General features: G+C 55.1%; 2 protein-coding genes and 1 long non-coding RNA gene across 25 annotated transcripts in view; 2 read left to right on the forward strand and 1 right to left on the reverse strand.

The window, feature by feature from the left end:
* The window catches only part of CACNA1G (calcium voltage-gated channel subunit alpha1 G), a 66,822-nt gene extending 60,979 nt beyond the window's left edge, over positions 1-5,843 (forward strand). For 15 of the 22 annotated variants that reach the window (XR_001828578.2, XR_001828577.2, XR_001828579.2 and 12 more), the window contains 3 exons: positions 2,657-2,825; positions 3,098-3,267; positions 4,506-5,608. Coding sequence is in view for 17 of the 22 variants with exons in the window: in XM_037742569.1 (XP_037598497.1) it covers positions 2,657-2,825; positions 3,098-3,267; positions 4,506-5,240 (1,074 nt within the window). In the remaining 5 variants the exon portion in view is untranslated. Of the gene's footprint in view, positions 1-445; positions 581-2,656; positions 2,826-3,097; positions 3,268-4,505 lie in introns of all 22 variants that reach the window. The other 7 variants (XM_017540151.2, XM_017540154.2, XM_017540156.2 and 4 more) reach the window with 3 other exon arrangements.
* Positions 5,517-10,376, reverse strand: LOC108312311. Its single transcript, XR_001828582.1, has 2 exons — positions 10,175-10,376; positions 5,517-5,827 (listed from the first exon to the last, which is right to left on the reverse strand). It is a non-coding gene; the product is annotated as an uncharacterized LOC108312311 (long non-coding RNA).
* A 2,814-nt stretch (positions 10,377-13,190) lies between these two features.
* The window catches only part of ABCC3 (ATP binding cassette subfamily C member 3), a 53,891-nt gene continuing 41,395 nt past the window's right edge, over positions 13,191-25,686 (forward strand). Inside the window, exon 1 of one of the 2 annotated variants that reach the window (XR_005202088.1) lies at positions 13,191-13,336. Coding sequence is in view for 1 of the 2 variants with exons in the window: in XM_017540165.2 (XP_017395654.1) it covers positions 13,292-13,336 (45 nt within the window). In the remaining variant the exon portion in view is untranslated. The remainder of the gene's footprint in view (positions 13,337-25,686) is intronic. The other variant, XM_017540165.2, reaches the window with a different exon arrangement.

Genomic DNA, 25,686 nt, shown 5'->3' on the forward strand with positions numbered 1-25,686 from the left:
GGCGCCCCCCATGCCGCTCTGTCTGTGCTGAGAGGAGAGACGGTGCTTTGCTGGCCTTTCTTCTTTTTTTTTTTTTTTTTTTTTTTGTGAGTCGAAAGCCCTCGGCCCTCCCGCTCCCTCCCTGGGTGGTGGTAGTGTGGGAGGGGCTGGGAAGGCTTCTGGGGTATCTTTAGAATGCGTTTCTGTGTCTCCTCGCTTTGTCAGTATTTGCTCTGGCTCTTCGGTGCCTGCCGCAGCCTCTCTGATCAGAGCAGGGGGTTCAAGTGGGTGCGGGGAGGCACTGTCAGCCTGTCTGGGGAAAGGGTGGGGAGAGAGAAGGGATGCCTTTTCTCCCCCTTGTGCTTCGTGAAAAGGGGAAGTGGGGACTGAGAACGAGCGCGTGTGTGCGTGCGCGCGCGTGCGCTGTCCTGGTTTCTCATGCCTGATCATCTCTCTCCCTGTCTAGATCCCTCTAGCTGAGATGGAGGCTCTGTCTCTGACGTCAGAGATTGTGTCTGAACAGTCCTGCTCTCTAGCTCTGACGGATGACTCTTTGCCTGATGACACGCACACACTCTTACTTAGTGCCCCGGAGAGCAATGTACATACACGCTGCCCTCACTGCTCCCGGCCACCCCCGGGGCTGGGCTGGCTGCAGGGCTCCAGATCGGCCAGGGGAAGGTCCTAGCCGCCTGCTCACGGTTTGCCCCAGGCTCTGCCCAGAGACAACCACCCAGGTGCCCCAGGATTTGCTGGCATGAGGTCTTCGGGTCCCCCACTGGGGACAAAGAGATTAGATGAGATTAAATTGGGGCCTTGCCCTGAAGGGTATAGGGGCAGCCATTATGAAAAGGTGAATCCAGACACCCAGGAATGCCACAGCCCAAAACAGAGGTGGCATCAGAGTCAGTCTATGAATTTGGAGCCCTGTGCAAGCCAGCCCTCCCTGTCCCTGCCCCTCCTCCCCACCCCTCAAAACATGAGACCTCCACGTAGTGGGTGAGAGCCACATCTCTGCCACCCCCCTACCATGCCCTTCTTCACCCGGGGCACTGTCCCTGTCTTCTCCGTCTCCTCCGTTGCTGTCCCTGCGTGTCCCTGCGTCTTCGCCAAACTCAGTGGAGTGGGAGGGGTTAGGGTTATCTGTGCTCTGACAACTTCCCCCCCTTTCCCTCCTCCAGCTCCGGTGAGCAGCTCCCTCCTCCTGACTGTTCCTCTCCTGTTGTCAGAGGAGGGCCCAGCTGGGGCAGGGCCTGGACCACCAGCTGGGCGGTCCCTAGGGGTCTTGGGTGGTTGGCAGAAGTGGAACCTGGGGCTGAGAGAGAAAGTAAAGTATGATTGTCCTCCAACTTAGCCGTCCTCAGGCCGGCTGGGGCTACTTAGCTGGCTGGGCCTGCATGGGGACAGGACCCTACAGCCTCCTGGAAAACAAGGAGTGAGGGATTCAGGGGGAAGGGGGTCACAGGGTGATGGAGAAACCTCTTGAGAGCAAACCTAGACTCCCTCCTGCTGGGGCCCAAGGCTGAGTACCTCCCTTCTCTGAACCAGAGAAAAACCCTGCTCCCACCCCAAGTCTGTCCACTAAGGCAGCAGCTGAATTTGGCCTCTACCTCCACCTGCCAGAGTCATCATATGGTTAAAGTGGAGGTCAGGGAGCCGGCTGTGACACGCCCCTGGTGGTCATCTGCATTCAACCCATGTGAACCCAACCAAGGGCCTGTGCTGGGACCTGGGGCTGCTGTAAGAAGTGGATTAACAGTCTGCAACCTGCAAGCTCTCCTGAGCTGCCTGGTCCCCAGCTCCCTGGGAGGGTCCTCTCCCCCTCAACTCCCCCGACAGCACAGGGGCTGCTGTTTGCTTTTTTTTTTTTTTTTCTGAGACAGGGTTTCACCCCGTTGCCTAGACTGGCATGCCGTGATGTGATCCTAGCTCACTGCAGCTTTGACCTCCTGGGCTTAAGCAATCCACCCACCTCAGCCTCCCAAGTAGCTGGGTTTACAGGTGCCGCACGACCAATCGAGCTAAATTTTTTGTCTGTTGTTTTTTTTTGTTTGTTTGTTTTTGTTTTTGTTTTCAGAAATGAGGTTTTGCCATGTTACCCAGGCTGGTTTCAAACTCCTGAGCTCAAGCCGTCCGCCTACCTTGGCCTCCCAAAGTGCTGGGATTACAGGCATGAGCCAGCAGCCATTGCACCCAGCCTGCTGTTAGCTTTTAATCCTCCCCTGTGCTGCTCTGAGTCAGGGCCCTGGCCCATCCCTGTGGACACCAGAGCTCCCATCAGACCCTCTAAATGGGGCCTTTAGAATAAGCTTGTGAACCACCTTCTAGGATGGGGGCTGGGGGCTGCTCTCCCTTCTCTGGATACCTCCTCACCCCTCCACCCCAACAGTGGGAGCTTACAGGTGTACAGTTTTGCAGGGGGCGGGGGGCAGGGCCTTCAGTCTCTCCCGGTGCCCAGTCCCCCTCCTACCTGCTTCCTCTCTGCTTGTGGAGGGCTCATCCATGTGCCTGCCCCTCTCCCCAGCCACGCTCATGCCCATCTCTACCTTGTCCTGGGAGGGCACGGGGGTGAAGGCTGGGGGGTGGGGGGCTGCTGCTTTCTATTGTCAGCTCTGCCTCAGTTGCCAAACCCAGACACGCCCTCTTCCTCCACCTCCCTCCCCTGTTCCTTTTGCAGATGCAGCTCCACCCCACGGAGCTGCCAGGACCAGACTTACTGACTGCGCGGAAGTCTGGGGTCAGCCGAACTCACTCGTTGCCCAATGACAGCTACATGTGTCGGCACGGGAGCACTGTGGAGGGGTCCCTGGGACACAGGGGCTGGGGGCTCCCCAAAGCTCAGTCAGGTATCAGGGCTGGAGCCGGCCAATTTGGCTCACACAGGGAGACTCCATTCTGGGGATCTGAGGGGATTGGGGACTGGGGTAGCCAAAGAGGTCTCTCCGACCATAGGGGAGCTTCCAGCCTGGGGGTGGTGGCTTTCAGTCCAGGGGGTAAGGGTAGAGGCCCTGATGAGGGGGAGAGAGTGGAAGGGAGGACTCAGCTGGGAGCCTGCGCCCCTGAACCCTCCAGCTCCATCCTCTCCCCTCACCCTTCCCCTTCTTCCCTGTCTCCACAGGCTCCGTCTTGTCCGTTCACTCCCAGCCAGCAGACACCAGCTACATCCTGCAGCTTCCCAAAGATGCACCTCATCTGCTCCAGCCCCACAGCACCACCACCTGGGGCACCATCCCCAAACTGCCCCCACCAGGTCGTTCCCCTTTGGCCCAGAGGCCACTTAGGCGCCAGGTGAGCGGATGTGGAGAGGCAGGCACAGGCCTGGGGGCTGGAACCTCTGCTAGGAATCCTAGGCTGCTGGTGATGACCTGAGTTGACACTTTCATTCCTCCAGAAAACATGTATTTAGTGCCAGTGATGTACCAGGCTCAGTTGCAGATACCAGGGACACAGTACTGGGCAAAGCAGAAGTGGTGTGTGCCTTCTTGAAATTTGCACCCCGTTCCTTCTTCCATTGAGGACACCTGGAGACCAGAGCGGGGTAATGCTTGCCCAGGGTCACGCCTATCTGGTCGGACATAGGACCCAGGTCTCTGGACTTTGCTTTCTCTCCAACCAGAGCTGCCACCCAATTTTTCTCCACACTTTGAACTGATCTGAGGGGCACAAGGCAAGTTTAAAGTGTCTCCATTTTTGGCCAAGCCTGGGCCCCACCTTCCAGAGCCCACGTTCTAAGGGCGCAGAGCTCAGCCACATGTAGCCAGGTGAGGCTTGTCTGCTCCACTGGTGACAAGGCCACAGCCCATGTCGTGTGTGCATCCTGAGGCATGAGCATGGGCACATGAGAATCTCAATCCCACATGCTTGGGGGAGCAGGTACAGTCCTTATCCATTTTGCAAATAGTCACTGAGCAGCTTCTGTGTGCCAAGCACCGGGGACACAGTGCCTGCCCGCTGGAGCTCACAGTCTAATAGTGGAGATGTACCTGCCATCAGATCACAGCTCAGGTCACAGCTGCCAGATGCCCACGTGTGGCGGGCAGCAAGGACACAGAGGAGGAAGGGGTCAGTTTTACTTGGGGACGGAGACTGTCACACACTGTGTCACAGAGCACCTGAGTCTGTAAAGTCGAGGGATTCTTGCCGATCTGGAAGGGCATTCAGAACCAAAGGGGAAGCATACGCAGAGGCGGGGGCATGAAGGGCCAGCTCAGTCAGCAGAGAGGGCCTGGCTTCCCTCATATTCCCGGAGTCAGGGGCCGCAGAGGGAGCTGTCCGTGCAGGCTTGGGGGAGGCCAGGGCTTGGGGGAGGGAAGATGGGATTTAGCAGGGAGAGGAGGCACAGTGGACTGCAGAGGTCAGGCTGCAATGACCTGTATCTCCTAGTAAGAGCAGCTACCAGGACTTCGGCTTCAGGTGGTTCTGCTGTACATGGCGGTGGTGGGCAGGGGGCACAGCCAGCTTGACAGGAGGGACGGGCCATGTTGGAGAGGAAAGTGCTGGACTGAGCCCTACCCCACCCCATATAGGCAGCAATAAGGACTGACTCCTTGGACGTTCAGGGCTTGGGCAGCCGGGAAGACCTGCTGGCAGAGGTGAGTGGGCCCTCCCCGCCCCTGGCTCGGGCCTACTCCTTCTGGGGCCAGTCAAGCATCCAGGCACGGCAGCACTCCCGCGGCCACAGCAAGATCCCGAAGCACATGCCCCTGCCAGCCCTTCGCCTAGGCCCAGAGCCCAGCTGGGACCAGGGCCCTCCGGAGACCAGAAGCAGCTTAGAGTTGGACACGGAGCTGAGCTGGATTTCAGGAGACCTCCTGCCTCCCGGTGGCCAGGAGGAGCCCGCATCCCCACGGGACCTGAAGAAGTGCTACAGTGTGGAGGCCCAGAGCTGCCAGCGCCGGCCTGTGTCCTGGCTGGATGAGCAGAGGAGACACTCCATTGCCGTCAGCTGCCTGGACAGCGGCTCCCAACCCCGCCTGGGCACAGGCCCCTCTAACCTTGGGGGCCAGCCTCTTGGGGGGCCTGGGAGCCGACCCAAGAAAAAACTCAGCCCGCCCAGTATCTCCATAGACCCCCCTGAGAGCCAAGGCCCTCGGCCCCCACCCAGCCCTGGCGTCTGCCTCCGGAGGAGGGCTCCGTCCAGCGACTCCAAGGATCCCTTGGCCTCCGGTCCCCCCGACAGCATGGCTGCCTTGCCCTCCCCAAAGAAAGATGTGCTGAGTCTCTCCGGTTTATCCTCTGACCCAGCAGACCTGGACCCCTGATCCTGCCCACTCTCCCACTCACCTTTCTCCACTGGGTGCCAAGTCCTAGCTCCTCCTCCTGGGCTATATTCCTGACGAAAGTTCCATATAGACACCAAGGAGGCGGAGGCGCTCCTCCCTGCCTCAGTGGCTCTGGGTACCTGCAAGCAGAACTTCCAAAGAGAGTTAAAAGCAGCAGCCCTGGCAACCCTGGCTCCAGGCAGAAGGAGAGGCCCGGAGCAGCTGAAGTTCCCGACACCAGGAGCTGTTGGGAGAAAGCAATACGTTTGTGCAGAATCTCTATGTATATTCTATTTTATTAAATTAATTGAATCTAGTATATGCGGGATGTACGACATTTTGTGACTGAAGAGACTTGTTTCCTTCTACTTTTATGTGTCTCAGAATATTTTTGAGGCGAAGGCGTCTGTCTCTTGGCTATTTTAACCTAAAATAACAGTCTAGTTATATTCCCTCTTCTTGCAAAGCACAAGCTGGGCCCGAGAGCGCGTGGCAGCCCCGACGGCGGCCCATCTTCAGCAGAGAGCGAGAACCATTTTGGAAACTGTAATGTAACTTATTTTCTCCTTCAACCTCGTCATCATTTTCTGTAGGGAAAAAAAAGAAAAAGAAAAAATGAGATTTTACAAATGAAATGGAACCTTTTTATATATACATACATACATATCTATATCTATATATATATATAAAATAAAGTAATTTTCCTAAATAAAAAGCTAATCACGGTCCAGAGTAAAAGCAAAAGGGATGAGAGCTAGGCATGTCCAGATGGCACTGAAGAGAGAGATCCTGGAGACGGGGAGTGGGTGGCGGGGAGGGAAGGTTCAGGGCTGCCTCTTTGTGTACGTATGAGTGTGCGTGTGTATGAGTGTGTGTGTGTGTGTGAGAGAGAGAGAGAGAGAGAGAGAGAGAGGAGAGAGAGCCTGAACACCTTGCTCTGGAGGGCTGCAACCTCTAGCCTGCCCTCCCCAGCCTCGAAGGAGAGGGAAGCCCCCAGCCTCTGGGGAGGCAGGGTCTCCTCTGCTGCTCTCAAAGCTTTATTGCCTCCTCTAGCCAGGCAGCTCAGTGAATGGGAGTAATTCCAGATTAACTCTCATTTCTGCTGACAGCTATCAGCCGCACAGTGAAAGCTGGAAATTGGCATAATGAAGCTGTTTGGTTAATGGGGCCGACTGAGGCTGGGGGAGGCTGCCTCAGAGCTGCAGATCTGGAGCTGTGGGGTGGTGGGGGAGGGGGAAGTGTTTCTGGGTTTTCCTTTCTGAAGCTTCAGTACGGATTTGCCTCACTTCTGGCTGGATGCATCACCTGAGCTGTCTGGACTTCAGCCTCCTGCCTTGGGGGCGGCTTCAGCTGACCGGCATTACAGGCACTGTCCGATGGGGGCTTCAGCCACCTGCCCCCAATGGAATTAAGCTGTGTAAGCAGAGTGGGCTGCCCCTCCAGAGGATGAGGGTCCAGGCCAGGCATCCAGAGGCAACCTCCTGGTGGAAGTGGTAGGGTCAGAGGCCAGGCTGCTGAGTGGGGAGCTGGCCCCCTGGGCAGTGTTAACACACGCTGCTGCCTGCCCAGGGAGAGTTGGTAGAGGAGGGAGGTGTGAAGGTGGTCAGGGGCAGCGAGGCAGGAAGAGGGGGAGTGGCATGGCCCAGGCCACCTGTCTGGTGCTACTGCAGACAATATTCTCTTGTCTGAAATCTTGGTGCCAAGAGGTGGTGAGCATGGGTCCAGCCAGCCTGTCACCTAGCCACTCCCAGACATCTGTCCCAACCCCACTCCCTTGAACAGCACTATCCCCTTGTCCCCAGGGCCTTCAAACCCCAGGATTGAATTGGGTTCTTGGAATCTCAATGGCAGAACTCGGTCATGCCCTGTCTGACCCAGTCAGCTAGGAGCTGGGGGCACCAAGCTGCCAGGCGAGTGGACCTGGAGGCTTGTCCAGCCTTGTGTTTTCTAAGTTGGGTGAGAGCTTCTCTTATTGCTCTTTTGGGCAGAACGGATACCACTCCTTGAAGCCAACGCCTGGTTTTATTCTTTTAGGGTGTGCAATAATGTCAAACTTCTTCCTCTGGCCTCCTTGGGTTGCGGGGAGAGGCAGTGCTTATAGGAGCTGCCATTTAAGAAAAAAGGGAAAAAAAGCAAAGCTGTACAAAATCCCTAGAGTTCTGTCACCTGGATCTGCAGACTAAGCTTTTATATTTTTGTAGAATTCTGTAGCTGCCTATTCCCTAATGACGTTGGAGGATATGGGGAGGGGGTTCTGGGATCTTTTGTTCTTCTAGTGGTCAGAGGATTCTGGGTCAAGGTGAAGCCAGAGAGCTGGAATCCTACCTCTCCCCACCCGTCCAGCACCCCCCACCACCCCCCACCACTCAGACAGCCCAACAGCACTGTAGTGCTGGAGAGTTGCTTAGGATGAGTTTTAGCATGCCTGGTTCTTTCGGGGTTCCCCTTCCCCTGGCCTCCTCTTCCCAGCAGGGACCAAGGAATTTGGGGTGCACTTACTATGCTTTTGGGTTGCTCTCTAGAGATCTGTAGGGACCAGCCTGGTGAAAACAAAAAGTCTCCCCTACTCCCTCCCCAGCAGCCCCCTCTGTGGCCTGGAGGAGGGGGGCCTCTGGGTAGTGATGTGGAAATATTAATAGCAAAGTCAAAGTGGGTATTTTGGGGGAGAGAACTGTGACCTCTCCCCCCAGCGATGTAAAATCTTTATCAATGATGGAAACTGTTGTGTCTCATTAAAAGGGATTTGAGGTGGAAAAGCAGCTACCGCTGGATCTTAATAATAATATCAAGACTGCTAACCTCATGCTGCTTGTCTGGGTGGTTATTTGATGCTGCTCCAGGATATGTAGTGGGTGGGGGTAGGGGGTGGAGACACTGAAGGAGGCTGGAGGCGGAGTGGCTGATGGGGGCAGCAGGTCTTGGATGAGGGCTCCGGGGGAGGAATGGAACTGGTTAGGGGCTTCAGGGATGGGGGCTTTTTGAAGGAGGAACATCCATCCTGGCGCCTTTGTCCTCAGCCTTCCCCTTTGGGGTTCAGAAGAAATTGTGTCAGCGGCTGCAGGCCCCCACCTCAAGCTTGGCTGCTTCTGCTTCCTCCACCCCCAAGACTCCAGGAAAAGGTCTGTCTGGGGGTGGGGGACTGGGAAGAGGAGTGAGCTGAGCTGGGGCTAAAAACAAATCTGAGGCTCATACGCAGTCTATCACTCCTCAAAACACCCAACAAGGGAAGTCTGATTGCTGTCATTTCTCCACGAGGCAGTGGGGTTCAGAGAGCTTAAGTGAATTGCCCATGGTCACACAGCCAGGGAATGGCAGAGTTGGGATTTGACCCTAGGTCTGGCCAACCTCCAGCCCACGCTACTCCTGTCTCTTCTCAGTGTGGAGGAAATGGGGCATGATGGGAAGACTCCTGCTCAAAAAATGACTTGCTGGGGGGTCCTTTTCCAAAGTAGTCGCATTCACGTTCATACAAACGTGCACACATGTTCCCCAAAGGGCAAACTCAGAGGCTTAGAGAGGCCCCCAGCCTCCCACCTGGCCAGACACCAGCCTTCGGCCGCAGGGAATGGTGGCGAGAGGCGTTCAGTCCTAAGAGAAGGCATCCCTCAGCTCCAGGCGTTTGTCCAAGAGCGGGCCAAGCGTAGCTCTGCAATCACTCCGGGTTCCCGGGCACCACCCTTTCCCTGCATAATGCTGCCCTTGAACCCCATGGGACCTGTTCTCCCCGCCCTCCTGCCCTCTTCTCTCTTCCTCTCCTCTAACCCTGCCCTACCCAAACCTCACCCACTTTCCAAACAGCTGTCACTTCCACCTTCACCCCTAGTCCCCACCTGCCACAGCCTGGTGCCCCATGGCCTGGTTTCTTCTCCTTTCTCCTCCCTCCGGCCAGTTGAGCTGCCTGTGGCAGGGGGCTGGCGAAGGCAGTGCAATGAGGGCATCAGACACCAGGTGGCAGCACAAGGCACCCTCACCTGGTGCCACCTGGGGCACCTCCTGCAGAGGGACCAAGCCAGGGAGAGGGCACCAACACCGATGGCCACCTTCTAGGGAGCAGGTGTTTTGCATAACCCCGGAAGGAGGAAGCAGGCTCCCAGGGCCCAGTGAAGGACTTTGTACATGGAGAAGCCCAGACAGGAATCCCTGCCATCTGAGTGCTGAGCCCACGGTGTTCAATGGCCCCTGCCTAAAGCTAGGAAAGACTCAGGGCTAATCCAGGACAGTGGTGCCAGGAGGGAAATGAACTCTCAAAGAAAGTTGAGGTGTGTCCTGGAGCTCTACTCCAGGCCACAGCAGTCAGGTCAAGGAGGAGCTGCTCCAGCTAAGCCCCAAGAGGGAATTCTGCTAAAAACTTTGAAACTGCGTGTCTTAGCGCTGGTTCCTGGTGTGGGAGCTGCTGACTGTGGCCCACAGAGCTAATTAATTCTTCTTGCTTTGAAAACTCCAGAATCGGGCACAGCAGCCAGCACTCTCCCCTGCATGCCAAATCAGATCAAGTGCAGGTTGGTGGCAGAGGGGCAGCCTCACTGAGGGCCATGAGTGGGGCCAGTGGGGCCACCACCAGGCTGGGGTCTGGAGGAAGCAGGCCCCACTGCAGGAGAGAGGACAAGGAGGAGGCTGGGGCATGGGAGCTGCAGCCCGGTTTGGGGGTGCTCCAGGCCTCCAAGGAGCCACAAGGGGCTAAAAGGAATCAGGCAGTGGAGGGGAAGCTTTGCTGTTCTACACCCTGCCCCTCTGCCTTGTCAGTTCCAACCTGCCTCCCCGCCACCGCCTTCGAAGCATTTCCTGTGCCTGGGTCTCCCTGTCCCCTCCCCCCCACCGGTTCTGCTTTCTTCTCTCTGCTGTCATGCCTGCTCTGAGCTGTACCTTGCAATTATTTTATCTTTCCATCTCCTTGCCAGGAAATCCCTGATGCCGGGTTCCCCTGGGACACTTACTGTGGGGGAAGCACCGCACATGCTCCATCCGTCCTGCCTGGAGCAGCCTTCAGCTGGGGAGGGAGGATGGGGCTTGGGCCACAAAGGCTGGGGGAGGTTTGGTCCATCTCTCTGCTGCAGCCCAACCCACAAGATCATTACTGCTTCTCCTGGGAGCCCTCCAGCAGTAACCATCTTGGTTCTGAACACTCAAAAGCAGAGTGGGCACTGCCCACTCTTGGGGCTGTACCTAATTCCACAGTGGCCTTGGTACTATGACTTCTTAGGAAATAGGTGTTTGGTTAATCAGTCAACAGCACACCCTGAGGACCAGCTTCTCCAGGCCCAGTCCTGGGTGCTGAGGATACAGTGATAAACCTCAGTCCCTATCCTCAAGGTGTCCACAGTCCTGTCGGGGTAGGTAAGCATGACAATCAGTGACTACAAGAAGGGGAAGCCTCCTAGCCCAGGACTGGGTTGGGGAGGTCCAAGGAAGTCTTTGAGGGGGAGAGGGGCTTGAGCAGACTCTTGAAGTTTGCCACATGCAGAGAGGGAGGTAGGGTGTAGGTCGGAGAGTGCTCCAAGCAGCCTTAAAGACAGATACTGGAAATGTATCCCACTCAGGGAGACTGCAGAAACCACCTCCTCGGCAGGCGTGGGGCGCCTCCTTCCTGTGCTGGGGTAAGCTCTGAGGCCCTGGGCAGGCTGTAGGGTGTCTCAGGGTCTCAGATTTCTTGTTCTGGTGAGAACCCAAACAATAACATCTTAGGAATATTGTGGTTATTATTCAAGGGCTCTGTGAAAGGGGACACACTCCCTGAGTGGCCAGGAGGGGTGAAGCCTCAATGCTTCAAGAGAGATAAAGGAAGGTGAGGCTCACCAAGGGCCCCCACCATGCTCAGAGTCCCCAGCCCAGTGCTGCTGCCTTGGGAAGGCCATGGCAATAGAAAAGCCTGGGGCTACAAGGGATGGTGCTTCAGCTCTGATGCTGAAGCCAGAACCCAAGGGTCCTGGCCCAAAACTAGAGCTCCAGTCAGTGGACTGCCTAGCCAGCTCTGGGGGTGGAGAGTCCCAGGTGGGGGACTCTAGTCTAGTTCTTGCCTCTTCATCTCAGGAAGGGGGTCTGATTCGGGAGCTCACCCTCCAAAAGGCCCTAAAGGAAAGTCCCCAGGTCTCCCCAAGCCCAGGTCTGGTGCCTATGACCCAAAAGCCCTTAAAAAGTAATGGGGGAGGACGGAGAGTTGGAGGAAGCCGGTGGGTAGACCAAGGTCAAAACACAGGGGTGGTGGGTGCTGATGAAGCCATGATCAGGGTCAGGGAAGGGGTGGAGGAAGATTCCCAGCTGCCCAGGCCGTAGAAGCTGATCCACCAGGGCTGGAGGAGAACTTAGATATCACCTTGTCCACATTTCTGAAGAAATGAAGTCCCAGAGACATCAAGTAGCTTGTTGGGATCACACAGTATACAAAAGGTATGGAGGGGATTAGAGGTGTCTGCCCTTGGGAACCTCTCAGACTAGCAGGGAAGATAGACTCTTCATAACTAAACATAACCCAAGGCATACTGTAACAAGGTGTACAGCTCTGTAAAGTCTTTTGCCCAGAGATGGAGGTTGGGGGGCAGGAGAGGGAGGATGTGTGTGGATGAGTGGAATAGAAGGGGGCAGATAAAGAAGAGAATATTTGCCCAGTGGAGAGGCAGAAGTCCCCAGTCTGACTGCCTGGGAAGGGGGAGTCTTATCCACCCCACTCCCACCCCCATCCCGTGCCCAGCCAGATCTCGGTTCTGATAGCCCGTAGCTGAGGGGACTTCCCTTCTCTTGACCTCCTGCCTGCCCAGAGAGACAGGAGGTGGCTTGCCACTTCCGCGCTCTCTGACTCCCGCCCACACCTGCTGCGGAGCAGCCAAGTAAGGAAACACCTGTTGAGAACAAGAGCCAGAAAAGGAGTCACCAAGGTGAAACCGAACAGACCTGTGGGCAAAGGCAGGGAAGAGAAGAGCCAGGGAAAGATCTGCCCAGGAGATTTCCTTCTGAGCCACAGCAAGGAGTGCTGAGTTGGCTTCTGGGATTGTGTTAAGGAAGACAGGGCAACCGAGGGATTGAGAGATGGAGGGATCCCCACATGGCCCAGCTGGGGCAAGCAGGAGAAGGAGACCACTGAAAAGCCCATTTTACAGGTCGGGAATGTAGAGTTTCAGCCACAGAAGGAGGACCAGGACACTCACATGGGGCTCCTTCTCCCAACCCTGATCAGGCGGAAACAGAGGGCATTCACACATGTTGGGTGCCCACTAAGTGTGTCAGGCAATACGCTTTGCACAATTTTTCCATTCAATCCTCAGAGAACCCTGGGAGGAAGATTCTTCTATGATTGTCCCTATTTTGCGGATGTCAAAGTGGAGGCCCAGAGAGATGCCGAAGTGACATGGCAAGGCCAGGGAGCCACAGAGCCTCGGGGCAGCAGCTTAAGAGGGCGCAGGAAGCCCCTACCATGATGCTGCGGCCCCCACCCACACCACTAGTACACACCCGGGCAGCACACTAAGGTTCCCAGTGTGTGGCCCTGCCAGTGGTCTCGACCTGGTGAGCAAGGGGTCACCGTCCCGATGGGGCACAGAAGCCCGTCCCATTTTACAGATGAGAAAACTGACCTCCGGAGATGAACGTGACCTTCTCCAAGATTTCTTTTTTGTTAGGAAAAGGGAATCTTGGAAAAGGAATTTTGTTGAATCCCCCTCCCTATCTCCCGGACTCCATGACTCATAGGCCCCACCGAGTTGTTCGGGGGTGGGAGCGCCTGTGTATGCCAGTTCCCCCCTGGAAATAGACTCTGCTCTGGGCTTGTCGGCCTCTGGATTTAGGGGGACATTTCCCTCCATGGTCCAGGGGCCGCTCGCAGGGGCTGCCGCCGAGTCAAGGGCCCCCCACCTCTGCCCCAAAGTCCCTCCCAGGGAGACGCTGCCGCAGCCCGCGGGACGGGGGCGGGCAGGGGGAGCCGGGAGCCCCAGGCCTTGGGGTTGGGCTCGGCGGGCCGGGGCGGAGCGCAGGGTGTGGAGGGCGGAGGCGGATCCCGCGCCCGCTCTGCCCGCAGCTGGGTCGGACCGCGCTCGCCTTTCTCGCTGCGGCGCCTCGGCCCCATGGACACCCTGTGCGGCTCCGGGAAGTTCGGCTCCAAGTTCTGGGTAAGGCGCGGGCTCCGGGGTCACTGCGCAGGGGCCGGGGTCGGCCGGCTTCGCCCGGTCCCCGCCGCCTGCCTTCCCACGGGGCCGGCAGGTGTCCCGAAACGGAGCCCCCAAGACGGCCTGGGCGCCCGGGAGGGGGCGATGGGGCGCGGGAGGGAGGCTGGCGGCGCCGCCCGGAGCCGGGTCCCACGCGGGGTCCCGGACCTGCCCCGCTCCGCCCTTCCCGGCTGCGGCACTGAGGAGCCCGGGAGAGCGAGGCACGGTGCGTGGCGGGGTGAGTCGGCCCCATCCTAGCCCCTCTGTCGGGGGCGGAAGGGGCGTTTCGCAGTCGGCCGCGTTTGCGGTGGAGGGTCCTCCCTCAGCATCTGCCGCAGACTAGGATTCGGTTGCCCACCTGGGCAGGGATTGCCTCCAGGGTATCCAGAGCACCTGCTCAACCGGGTGCCTTGGGAGGCTGGCTGTGCAGTGTCCCACCCTTCTTGGGAAGGTTTCCTGCTGCCTTCTTTTCTCTGGGTAAGGCTGAGGTCTGAGTGCCCGCCATCGTCACCACCCCGGACTCTGGTTGGGAGAAGCAGGACCCAGCTTGGAGACAGGTACAGGGTGTCAGGATTCCCGTAGTCCAACTCTCTTCGTTTACAGATGGAGAAAGGGAGGCCCAGAGAGAGGACAGAACTTGCCCAAAGTTACTCAATTCAATGAAGGCAGAGCTGGGATAGAAAAGCAGGCTATAGGCCGGGTGCGGTGGTTTATGCCTGTAATCCCACCCACTGAGAGGCAAAGGTGGGAGATTCACTTAAGCCCAGGAGTTTTAGATTACGGTGAGCTTTGATCACACCGCTGCACTGTGGCCTAGGCGAAAGAGTGTCTCTAAAAATAAATAAATAAATGGCCAGGTGTGATGGCTGAGGCCCGTAATCCCAGCACTTTGGGAGGGTGAGGTGGGAGGATCACCTGAGGTTCAAGACCAGCCTGGCCAACATGGCGAAACTCGTCTCCACTAAAAATACAAAAATTAGGGGGGCACAGTGGCATGAGCCTGTAATCCCATCTACTCAGGAGGCTGAGGCAGGAGAATCGCTTGAACCCAGGAGGCGGAGTTTGCAGGGAGCCGAGATCACCCCATTGCACTCCAGCCTGGGTGATAGAGCGAGACACTGTCTCAAAAAAATAAAGATAAATAAATAAGAAAAGAAAATTAGGCCTTTTGTGACTGTCACCCCAAATCCCTCTCTAAGACAGGCTGCTCTTCAGCCTGCTGACTCCAGCCTCTAACACAGTTCAGGTGAGCTGAGTGCATACAGCCCAAGAGCTTTCTTACAGGCTTATAAAACCCGCTTGCCTCTATGAGAGGGAGCTTAGATTGTAGAGGGAGCTCCGATTAAAGGGGCTTCTCTGTGGTCATCTAAGGGGTGCCCACAGCCTCTGAATCCCAATCTCTAAGTCATTTTCCTATTTTGAGTATTTGTACATATATTCCGTGTGTGTGTGTGTGTGTGTACGTATGCACACGCAGGCATGTGGGGTGTTACCCATGAGTGCGTGCTGCGCACGCATGTGCATAGGTGTGTATGTCTGGAGCCACGCTCCTGGGCTGTGTTTAGGATGGGGCGAAGGCGTCATGTGAATTTTTTGAAACTTGGAGCAATGGAGATTAAAAAAAACTCTAAAAAGGCGTCTTCAGGATTCTCTCTGTGGGTGACCCAAAGGTTAATCTGAGATGGTGCAACTTCCCTGCCACTGCCCACAGGAGCTTCATCTATTATTCAGCAGGGACAGGCCACCTGCAACCACAGTCCAGAGGTGAGCACACTTTGCCTCGTGAGCACACTTCCTTTCACTGCCCATTGGGCCAGGCTGGTATGACCATGGCAGGTTTGTGGTGCCTGGGGTGCCAAGAAGAAAATCAATAGGGTCATTGTGCCCAAGCATCAGGTGCAAAGGCTCCTTGTTCCTGGGTGGCCAGCTGAACCCTGGGAGCTTAGGACTCTAGAAGAGACAGGCCTCCTGGAACCTGGAGTTGGGAAATTCAGGACTCCCTTTTTGTCCCACGTTCAGAGACCATCTGGCTCTACCTTAACACGGGATTGTGCAATCCAAGAAAGTGGGAGCTTAGGAGTTTGAAGCAGCTAGTCCAACCCCTCAGTGTATAGCTGGGGAAACTGAGGCCGAGAGAGTGAAGGTCACAAGGCAGTCAAAGACAGAGTGCTGGGCTGGGAAACAGGACCCCAGGGCTATGGATACAACCTTGTCATTGCCTGGCTGTGTGCCTTTGAGCCTCTGGGCCCCTGTGAGCTTATATACCTCCTCTGAGGATTCAGGCTCCGTGGGAGTCAGCTCATCTATATTATGAAGCCCTTGTGGGATCTCTGCTTGGATATCTTAAATGACAGGAAACTGACCACACCCCTTCCCACCCCAATCTCTAAACATGTTTCATATTCTCTTCTGGCTCCTGAAAGCTGTTCCAGGCCCCACCTAGTGTGGAGGGTGACCAGGGGAGGGGTGTGGAGAGAGAAGGGGGGCTCCCAGCTCATCCTCTGCGGGAATGGCAGGGTTTGCACAGCTGAGAGGAGAAGGGGTCTACGCTGGAAGCTGCAATCTTGGCCATAGCTCAGTTACAAAAAAGGCCTGGAGTTCTGGGCTTTTTTTTTTTTTTTTCTTTGAGACAGAGTTTTACTCTGTCGCCCAAGCTGGAGTGCAGTAGTGCAATCTCGGCTCACTGCAACCTCTGCCTCCTGAGTTCAAGCGATTCTCCTGCCTCAGTCTCCCAAGTGACTGGGATTACAGGCACGCACCACCACGCCTGGCTAATTTTTTGTATTTTTAGTAGAGATGAGATTTCACTGTGGTCTTGTTCTCCTGACCTCATGATCTGCCCATCTCGGCCTCCCGGAGTGCTGGAATTACAGGCATGAGCCATTGAGCCTGGCCAGTTCTGGGCTATTCATTTGTGATGGGCTGTGCTGTGTCTCATTTGCATGGCATATTATTCATATAATAGAGTGCAGCACTACTGCACTCCAGCCTGGGCGACAGAGTGAGACTCCGTCAAAAAAAAAAAAAAAAAGCCCAGAACTCCAGGCCTTTTTTGTAACTGAGCTGTGGCCAAGACTCCAGCTTTCAGCGGAGACCCTTTCTCCTCTCAGCTGTGCAAACCACAAAAAAATTTCCACAAGAACCTTTACCTTAGGGACCTGTGGGTAACCCACTTTGTGGGAAGTGGTTCAGGGCAGCCCGGAAGTACCTAAACCCGGAGTGAAAATGCAAGGAGGGGTGGGGTGTTCAAGGCCCCTCTGGGCTGCTCATGTGATCCACCAAGACGTTCAGTAGCTCACCTCCATAGCCTCAGTTTCTCCACCAGTGAAATGGAAAATAACCCACCCCCTACCCATCCCCTGCTCACAAGATTTTTCCGGGGATCAAATAAGATAGGGAATGTGAAGTGACTTTAAGAACTAAGCAGCTTTCTACGGGTGGCAAGTCGTGACATTCCCCGGAAGAGGGAAGAGAAAGAGAAGTAGGGTTAGAAAGGAATGTCAGATATGGGGAGACCTGCAGGGAAAGGCCAGTGGCTCCCATTTCAGCTGTTTTCTGGGGAGCTGTTCCTGGCTAAATTGGAGGGTAGGAGACTCGAGGGGACCATGCCCCTTGGGACATATGTACACACATCTGTGAACTCACACACCACCTCCCACGTGAATGATTTGTATGAATCCCTCTCTCTCTCACTTGTGTCCACTTTGAAGCAGGTTACCAGCTTCCCTGAATGTGCCTTGGGAGTTTTTGTGAAAATAAATTCCAAAAGGGTGAACTGTTTAATCAAATTCTGCCATTCACTGGCTGCGTGACTTCGAGCAAATTACCCACCTTCTCTGGGCCTCAGCAGGGCTGAGGTGGGCTCTGGGCCCTGATTCAGGTCTAAAGTTGCCCAATTTTGGAAGGATGAGCCTTGGGCTTGGGAGCCAAGGCCATGCATGATTAAGGCCCTTCGAAGTTTAGAGCTCCTGGGTATCAGGGTCTCCCCTGGCCTCCTAGAAGGCAGCTACCTGAATGTATGAGTAATGGGCAAGGCTCCTATGCCAATGTTTTTTGACCCTCAAATGAAGACAGTGACCTGCACATCCCTGGGGAAGCTGAGTGGAAGAGAGACACCCCTCAGCTTACCAGACACCAAAGCCCACCCTCCTCTCAGGAACCCAGTCCTCCCTGCAAGGCCAGGGCTCCCGGGGTTCCTTTCCTCCATCTCAGCTGGTACAAGTGAACGCCATGCTGGGCGTCTTTGACCTCTGAGCTCATGGCTTCTGGCTACGGCATTTCATCACTTGTGGCCCCAGGATGGCTTCCCCCTAGTCCTGCTGTTCCCCCACATTCCCTGGGCCTGGGTCTCTGAGAGCCAGAGACATGGGGAAGGAAGTGAGTCAAGGAAGTGGCATTCAGGAGGGAGCTTTGCCAAGCCTGCCTATGGCCTCCAGATGGGGCAATGGTCTTGAAACACTGGCTGGGCAGGCTTCCAGGAAGGAAGGTCCTAGCAGGGATGACCAGCTGAGCCACCCCAGAGGTAGGGACAGAGTGCCTGGACTGCGTTCACTCCTCCCCATTGGGGCAGAATCCCTGAGGAGTTGGGGGTAGAATGAGACCTGGTGTGCCACTGCTGGGGTGGTTGGGCCCCTCACCTCTCCGATCTGGAGTTGTTTCTGTTTCTGGTACTAGGTACAGTGGGTGGGGCTGGCAGGGGGCAGGGTGGGAGACCCAATGAGAGTCTAACTCTAGGCTTGGATTTCCTCCTTTTTTTTTTGAGACAGAGTCTCACTCTGTCACCCAGGCTGGAGTGCAGTGGTGTGATCTCGGCTCACTGCAATCTCTACCTCCTGGGTTCAAGTGATTCTCCTGCCTCAGCCTCCCAAGTAGGTGGGATTACAGGTGTGCACCACCATGCCGAGCTAATTTTTGTATTTTCAATAGGGACAGCGTTTCACTATGTAGGCCAGGCTGGTTTTGAATTCCTAACCCCAAGTCATCCAGCCACCTTGGCCTCCCAAAGTGCTAGGATTACTGGCCAGATATCTCCTTCTAACTGGATATTCAGGTTTCTAGTCAGGGCCTTCCAGAACCCCAGCTAAGCTGCTACCCATGTGTTAGCCGCTTCACCCCCTCAGCTCTGTGAAAAGAATTGCAAAAAGCAGGTGATTAGAGGGAGGTGGGCTTCGTGGCTGAAAGGTGATCTGGAAGCAAGTATTCTATCCCCCGAGGTGGGACGTCATGCTGGAATCCGACCAGGTGTATAGGAAACACTGTGGAATCCCATGAGAAGGGGCTGGGACCTGGAGCGAGGCTCCCTGGGTCTAATCCCAGCATCAGCGCTGAGTGTCAGCTGTCATGAGCGTGAAATGATCATCCTGGCACACGGCAGGAGCTGAGTGAATCAAAGCCCCTTCCAGAAGCAGGATGGCCTGTGAGCCTGGAAGCCAGCAGGCACAGCACAGCCAGGTTTTTTGTTTGTTTTGTTTTGTTTTGTTTTTGAGATGGAGTCTTGCTCTGTCACCCAGGCTGGAATACAGTGGCGTGATCTCGGCTTACCGCAACCTCCGCCTCCCAGGTTCCAGCAATTCTCCTGCCTCAGCCTCTGGAGTAGCTGGGATTACAGGCACGCGCCACCACGCCCAGCTAATTTTCTTATATTTTTAGTAGAGATGGGGTTTCGTCATGTTGGCCGGGATCGTCTCAAACTCCTGACCTCAAGTGATCCGCCGGCCTCAGCCTCCCAAAGTGCTGGGATTACAGCACAGTCAGTTTTTGACCCCTGTCCCCAGGCCTTCTAAAGGCAGAGTGAGGGTGAGTGGGGATCAGCGCATGCCCTCACTCTCTCTGTGCCTCCACTGCTGCGGAGTCAATGGTCTTTTCCATCCATCCCTTTCCAGAGGGCTCGGGATCCTCACCCCCTCCTACCACCTATATGAGTCTGCAGTGATTTCAGCACCATTGACCGTGAAGCCTGCAGTGAGGGACCTCTGCCACGTGCTCCATCCTGGATGCCGGACCTTTCCCCTTATCAGCCCCATCCAGCTGTTTAATCGCATTATTAAGGAAGCTGTTGTTGCTGTGGAAACTGTGTGGGTGATGGCGGGGGAGGGGGCCGTGGGCTCAGCTCTGGCAGCCCAGTAGTGCTCTCCCGAATGGGAATGAGAGGGGAGCTGTGAGAAGGACTCACAGCTGCCCTGTGGGGACTCAGCTGGTATTCTGGGATCCAGGGAATGACCCTTTGTGGCCCCTTCCTCACCTTCATCTTACACTGAACTTGGAGTTGGAGGCCTTTCTGGGTGCCAAGAACTGTGGCCTTGGTACCAAGGAGAGAACACGCTGTGCTCCTGGGCATGAAGCTGCAGAGGCTGGGGCTGGAGTTGCCACCCTCCATTTATCTATTCATTTGTTGATTTATTCTTTTGTTCAGTAAATGATTATCAAATACCTTCTCTGTGCCAGGCCCTGCTCTAAGCAGCAGGAAATACCAACAACTGCATAATACAGGGCTAAAGAATCTGTCCTCAAGGAGCATATATTCTAGTGGGAAGAGGCAGTAAAACAGTAAATGTCCTAAAGCCAGGGGTGGTCACTCATGCCTGTGATCCCAGCACTTTGGGAGGCCGAGGTGGGCAGATCACAGCATCAGGAGTTCGAGACCAGTCTGGCCAATATGGTGAAACCCTATCTCTATTAAAAATACAAAAATTAGCCAGGCATCGTGGCGGGCACCTGTAATCCCAGCTACTTGGGAGGCTGAGGCAGGAGAATCACTTGAACCTGGGAGGTGGAGGTTGCAGTGAGCCAAGATCGCATCACTGCACTTCAGCCTGGGTGACAGAGTGAGACTCCATCTCAAAAAATAATAAAAATTTTAAAAATTAGCTGGGTGTGGTGGCACATGCCTGTAGTCCCAGCTACTCAGGAGGCTGGGGCAGGAGGCTTGCTTGAGGCCAAGAGGTCAAGGCTACAGTGGGGAAAAAAAAAAAAAAAAAAAAAAATAAAAAAAAAAAAAAAAAAAAAAAAAAAAAAAAAAAAAAAAAAAAAAAAAAAAAAAAACAGAACAGTTGAATATGGCACTGTCATGTCATTCAACCTATATTTGAAGGTATCGTGGACAGGGTTAGCTGAGAGGCTGGATGTGGGATGGGAATGAAAGAGAAGAATCGGGGGCAACGCCAAGGATTCTGGCCTGGGAAGGGAGACAGGAAGGAGGAGCTGCCATTCTCGGGCCAGGCAGGCTGAAGAGGCGGGGATGGCCGAGACCTCATCCCATGGATGTCCTGGCTCGTGTCTGGAGTGAACCAAATAGGGAGTCAGGGGTGAGGGCCTGTGTGGGTGGGTGCCCCCTGCCTGCTGGGGAGGGCTCTGCCCAGCTGAGACACGCTTATTTCAAGGAAAAGAGTCCAGGCTGGGTGCCCTTGCAGGTCAAAGCAGCCACTCAGTCCTCACGCCTCGAGGTCCCCTGGTTGTTGCCACAGATCAAGTGTCTGTGAAACTGAAACAAGGGCCCACCAGCTCAAGGCTCCATCACCCGCCTCCCTGAGCGCTGTCCTGCTGCAGTTGGGTGCTTTGCTGTTCAGTCTCCCCACGTTGTCCCCGCTGTGGGGAGGTGACCGAATGCTGTCATTACTCCCATGACTCACGGATGGAGACTGACGTTCAAGGGCACAAAGGGACTCACCAACGGCTGCATGGCTCAGAAGTGGCAGAGCCCTCCTGGGTCCTCCGCATTAGGGTGGGGTTCTTCCTGTGGCCGCTCCCCGCCCACCTTACAGAGCCACGCCGGCAGCCTGCATGCCCGCACAGCGATTCCCGTCGTGTCCCCACGCCTGGGCTCCTGTCCTCAACATGCCCACCCCCTTGCGAGTCAGTGCCCACGTGTGGCATCACAAAGCCTGGGCACCTGTCTTGGCCTCGCACGGCCAGGGGTCCTTCAACCTGTTCCCAAAGCGGGTGGAGCCACTTTCTCTTTCGTACACTGGGCCTAACAGTGCCCCTCCGACACGCCTCTAGAAGTTGTTCTGGGACAACATCCAGATAACAGCTAGGTAAGTGCGGTCATAAAACGCCGGAGAAACATTAGGGGCCTTCATTTCCCTCACTTCCCTGGCTGCCAGCGTAAGGCAAGGGCAGGGCAGAGGCTGGGTGCCCCAGAGAGGCTCCCTGTAGGAGGAGAGGCTTGGGCTGGGCCCGGAGAAGGGGGATGTGCACTCCAGGCCCAGAGACCTGAAGATCTGGATTCAGGGCAGCTTTGGGACAGGTTCTGTAGATGGCAACTCACTGGGGTGCCTGACCGTGCCTAGAGGTGTGTCCTGTGACCCAGTGCCCAGCCCTGGGCCAGCATGTCAGGGACTCAGCCAGAGTATGTGGGCCCTTGGCTCACATTGTTTGAGCAACTACTGAATACGGAATAGGACTCTAGAATACAAGATGTACCTGGTACAACCTCTGCCCACTTGGGCCTTCAGTGAAATGCCCCCATGCAGCATGACCTGACTGTGTGCCCCACAGAGCAGGGATAGGTCTGCCCAATGTTCCGCTGGGCCCACAGAACCCAGCCAGCTGACTGACTCATCAAGGCCCTCGCCACGCATTGTCAAGGGCAAGAATGACGCTCCAGGGAAAGGGGTCTGTCTGGGAGGAAGGCTGCTCAAGATGGAGAAGGTGGTTTTCAGGCAGGCCCGCCACCCCTCCCTGGAAGGCTTAGGTTAGATTTTGACAAGTGAAATAAAGAGGGACTAGGCTGAACAAAAGCATAGGAGCAAGGATCTCAGAGCAGGTTTGGGATGAAGTGAGTTGGCTGTGCGGAAAGGGAGCAGTGGGAAAGGGGGTGGGAGGAGGTGCCATGGGGGGTCTGGAGGGCCAGCTTGGGTGCTAGGATGTGGCTTCATGAGCAGCAGGAGTCACAGCAGGTTTGCGGGCATGAGGTAAGGGGCACAAAGCTGTATTTCGGGAAGAGCCATCTCGCAGGTACGCAGGGGCACTGGAGGGCAGAGGGCTGCTTCAGATGGGATTAAGGGAAGGCAGGCTGGGGAAAGGAAGTAGGGTATACAGATCACTGCCCTTCCATGAGTTGTTTTCTTAAGATGCTAGAACTTGCGCAGGTGCAGTGGCTCACCCCTGTGATCCCAGCACTTTGGGAAGCCGAGGCTGGCAGATCACTTGAGGTGAGGAGTTCCAGACCAGTCTGGCCAACATCATGAAACCCCATCTCTACTAATAATACAAAATTCAGCTGGGTGTGGTGGTGCACACCTGTAGTCCCAGCTACTCGGGAGGCTGAGGCAGGAGAATCGCTTGAACCCTGGAGGCAGAGGTTGCTGAGAGCCGAGATCATGCCACTGCACTCCAGCCTGGGTGACAGAGTGAGACTCTGTCTCAAAAACAAAACAAAAACCAAAAATTAGCACAGCATAGTGGCATGCACCTGTAATTCCAACTACTCAGGAAGCTGAGGTGGAAGAACCGCTTGAACCCTGGAGGCAGAAGTTGCAGTGAGCCAAGGTCACGTCACTGCACTTCAGCCTAGGTGACAGAGCAAGACTCAGTCTCAAAAAAACAAACAAAAATCAGCAGTGCGTGGTGGTGCATGCCTGTAATCCCAGCTACTCAGGAGGCTGAGGCACGAGAATCACTTTAACGGGGGAGGCAGTGGTTGCAGTGAGCCAAGATTGTGCCACTGCCTTCCAGCCTGGGCAACACAGTAAGACTCCATCTAAAAAAATAAGGATAAATTAAAAAAAAAAAAAAGACAGGAGAATTCAGAACTCAAGCACATAGATGATTCAACAGTTCACATAGCTAGATAGTTCAAGGCCAGCTGTGGGCTCCTAATGTCATTGTAAAATGTTTGGACTCTGCCTTCTAGGCAGTAGGGAGCTGAAGGTTTAGAGGGATGGTATACTATTATCCTTTCATTCATTCATTTATTCAAAAACATATATATATTTTAAGAGTCCAGGTCTTGCTCTGTTTCTCAGACTGGAATGCAGTGGCATAATCATGGCTCACAGCAGTCTAAAACTCCTGGGTTCAAGAGATCCTCCCGCCTCAGCCTCCAAGTAGCATGTCACCAGACCACGGGTTGGGGGCAGGGACATCGTGCAGGTCCTTGCAGGTGACTGTGGGGTGTATGGAGTGAAGATGTCAGGTCAGCAGTTAGATATAGGGTTGGAGATTTGGGGAGCAATGAGCTGGAGAGATAGACTTGGAAGTCATTGGCAGGTAGATGGTATAGACTGGGTGAGATTGCCAGGAGGGGGAGTGCAGATAAGAAGGAGGCAGAGAAGAAGAAAGGACTGAGCTCTGAGGCCTCCCACACCAGGCAGGGGAATCAGCAAAGAGACCGCAATGGCGTGACCAGAAAGGAAGGGAAGACCGAGAGCGATCTAGGCCCCCAGGGAATCGGAAGGGAAGAGACCAGAAGTCCGTGGCAATTGCTCATGAAGAGGTGAGGGTCCAAGGGGCCAGGTGGGAGGAACCAGGTGAGAGATATTATCATCCCAATGTTACCCTTAAAGAAACCAAGGTGCAGAGAGGAGAGAGGTTAAGTGCCTCGGCCAAGATCACACAGCTCAAGTGTGACTTCTTTTAAGCTGTGCGACCTTGCCTAAGGCTCTTAAAGTCTCCCTACCAAGTCTCCAACACCTCTTTGTCCAGCTACGATGCTTCCATCAAGAATCAACAGGGCTTGTGTCCTACCAGAGTCAGGGTAGCTGGGAGAATGGTGATGCCCTTGGCAGAGGCAGGCAAGGCCAAAGGAAGGGCTGGTCCTGGCAGGGAGTGAAGGAGCTTAGTTTGAGGTGTTGAATATGAGGTGCTGTGGACAGATGGGGACACCATCTGAGAGGCAGCAGGAAATAGGGGCTGAGGCTCAGGAGGTGAGTTAAGCTGTTGATCTGGATTTGAGACTCCTCAGGACAATCTGTGAACAATGATGAGTGAGGGCACCAAGGGAAGGTCAGAACTTGGGGGCTAGGGCCCATGTCTGCAGGGTGAACTAGAAGGGAGTTATGGAGACAGCAAGGGTGGCTTGCCAAGAAACCAGGAGACCAGGAAAGAGTCATTTCTAAGACATGGGGGAAGCCCATACTGTTGCAGGGATTCCCGCATGAAGTCTGAAATAGGTCTATTTAATTCACCTTTGGAGGCCGGGCGCAATGTCTCACGCCTGTAATCCAAGCACTTTGGGAGGCTGAGGCGGTTGGATCACCTGAGGTCAGGAGTTCGAGAACCAGCCCGGTCAACGTGGTGAAACCCCATCTCTACTAGATATACAAAAATTAGCCAGGCGTGGTGGTGGGCATCTGTGATCCCAGCTACTTGGGAGGCTGAGGCAGGAGAATCACCTGAACCCAGGGGTGGAGATTGCAGTGAGCTGAGATCACGTCACTGCACTCCAGCCTGCAAGACAGAGGAAGACTCTGCCTCAGAAAAAAAAAAAGAAGCCGGGCGCGGTGGCGCATGCCTGTAGTCCCAGCTACTTGGGAGGCTGAGGTGGGAGGATCGCTTGAGCCCAGGTGTTCTGGGCTATAGTGCGCTATGCCAATCGGGTGTCCGCACTAAGTTTGGCATCAATATGGTGACCTCCCGGGAGTGGGGGACCACCAGGTTGCCCAAAGAGGGGTGAACCGGGCCAGGTCAGAAATGGAGCAGATCAAAACTCCCATGCAATCCCACCTGTGGGATCGCAGTAGTGGGATCGCACCTGTGAATAGCCACTGCACTCCAGCCTGGACAACATAGTGAGACCCCGTCTCTAAAAAAAAAAAAAAAAAATTGTAGTTGGAGGGAGTTCTACAGGGTGGATTGAACACAAGGCTTTATCTGCAGTCCTTCCTGATTTTCCACCAAAACGACAGTAAGGAATAAGAAATGTAAACCTACAAGGACATAGAGAAGAGGAGACAACAGTAGAGAAGATATTAACATCTTTTTGGAAAGTGGAAAACAGGTTGAGGAGTGATCACTGACACAGCAGTGGAGAACAGCTGAAACCAAAGGCCATATGGAGTCTGAAAAAGCTCGAGGACCAGAGGGCTGAAGGCAGCAGAGAATGTGGAAGGAGAGACGAAACATCCAAGTTACTTACCCATCCCTCTCAAAGCCAGGCAAATTCCAGCCACTTCACAGAAGACCAGCAGTTTCTCTGCGGAATTAAGTAAAAGTCTGCATACTGAAGGGATAGAGCCCTCAGCCCTCATTACTAATTGGTCCTAGAGAGAAGACCTCAGATTCTTCCAGTTGTTGGGGGAGTCTTTCTTTCCAAAAGGACCAGGCTCCTACTTGATCACTCTACAGGGAAGCCCAGTAGCCAATAAGTGGTCCTT

This window comes from Cebus imitator, unplaced genomic scaffold, assembly GCF_001604975.1.
Source record: "Cebus imitator isolate Cc_AM_T3 unplaced genomic scaffold, Cebus_imitator-1.0 Scaffold123, whole genome shotgun sequence".
NCBI lineage: Eukaryota > Metazoa > Chordata > Mammalia > Primates > Cebidae > Cebus > Cebus imitator.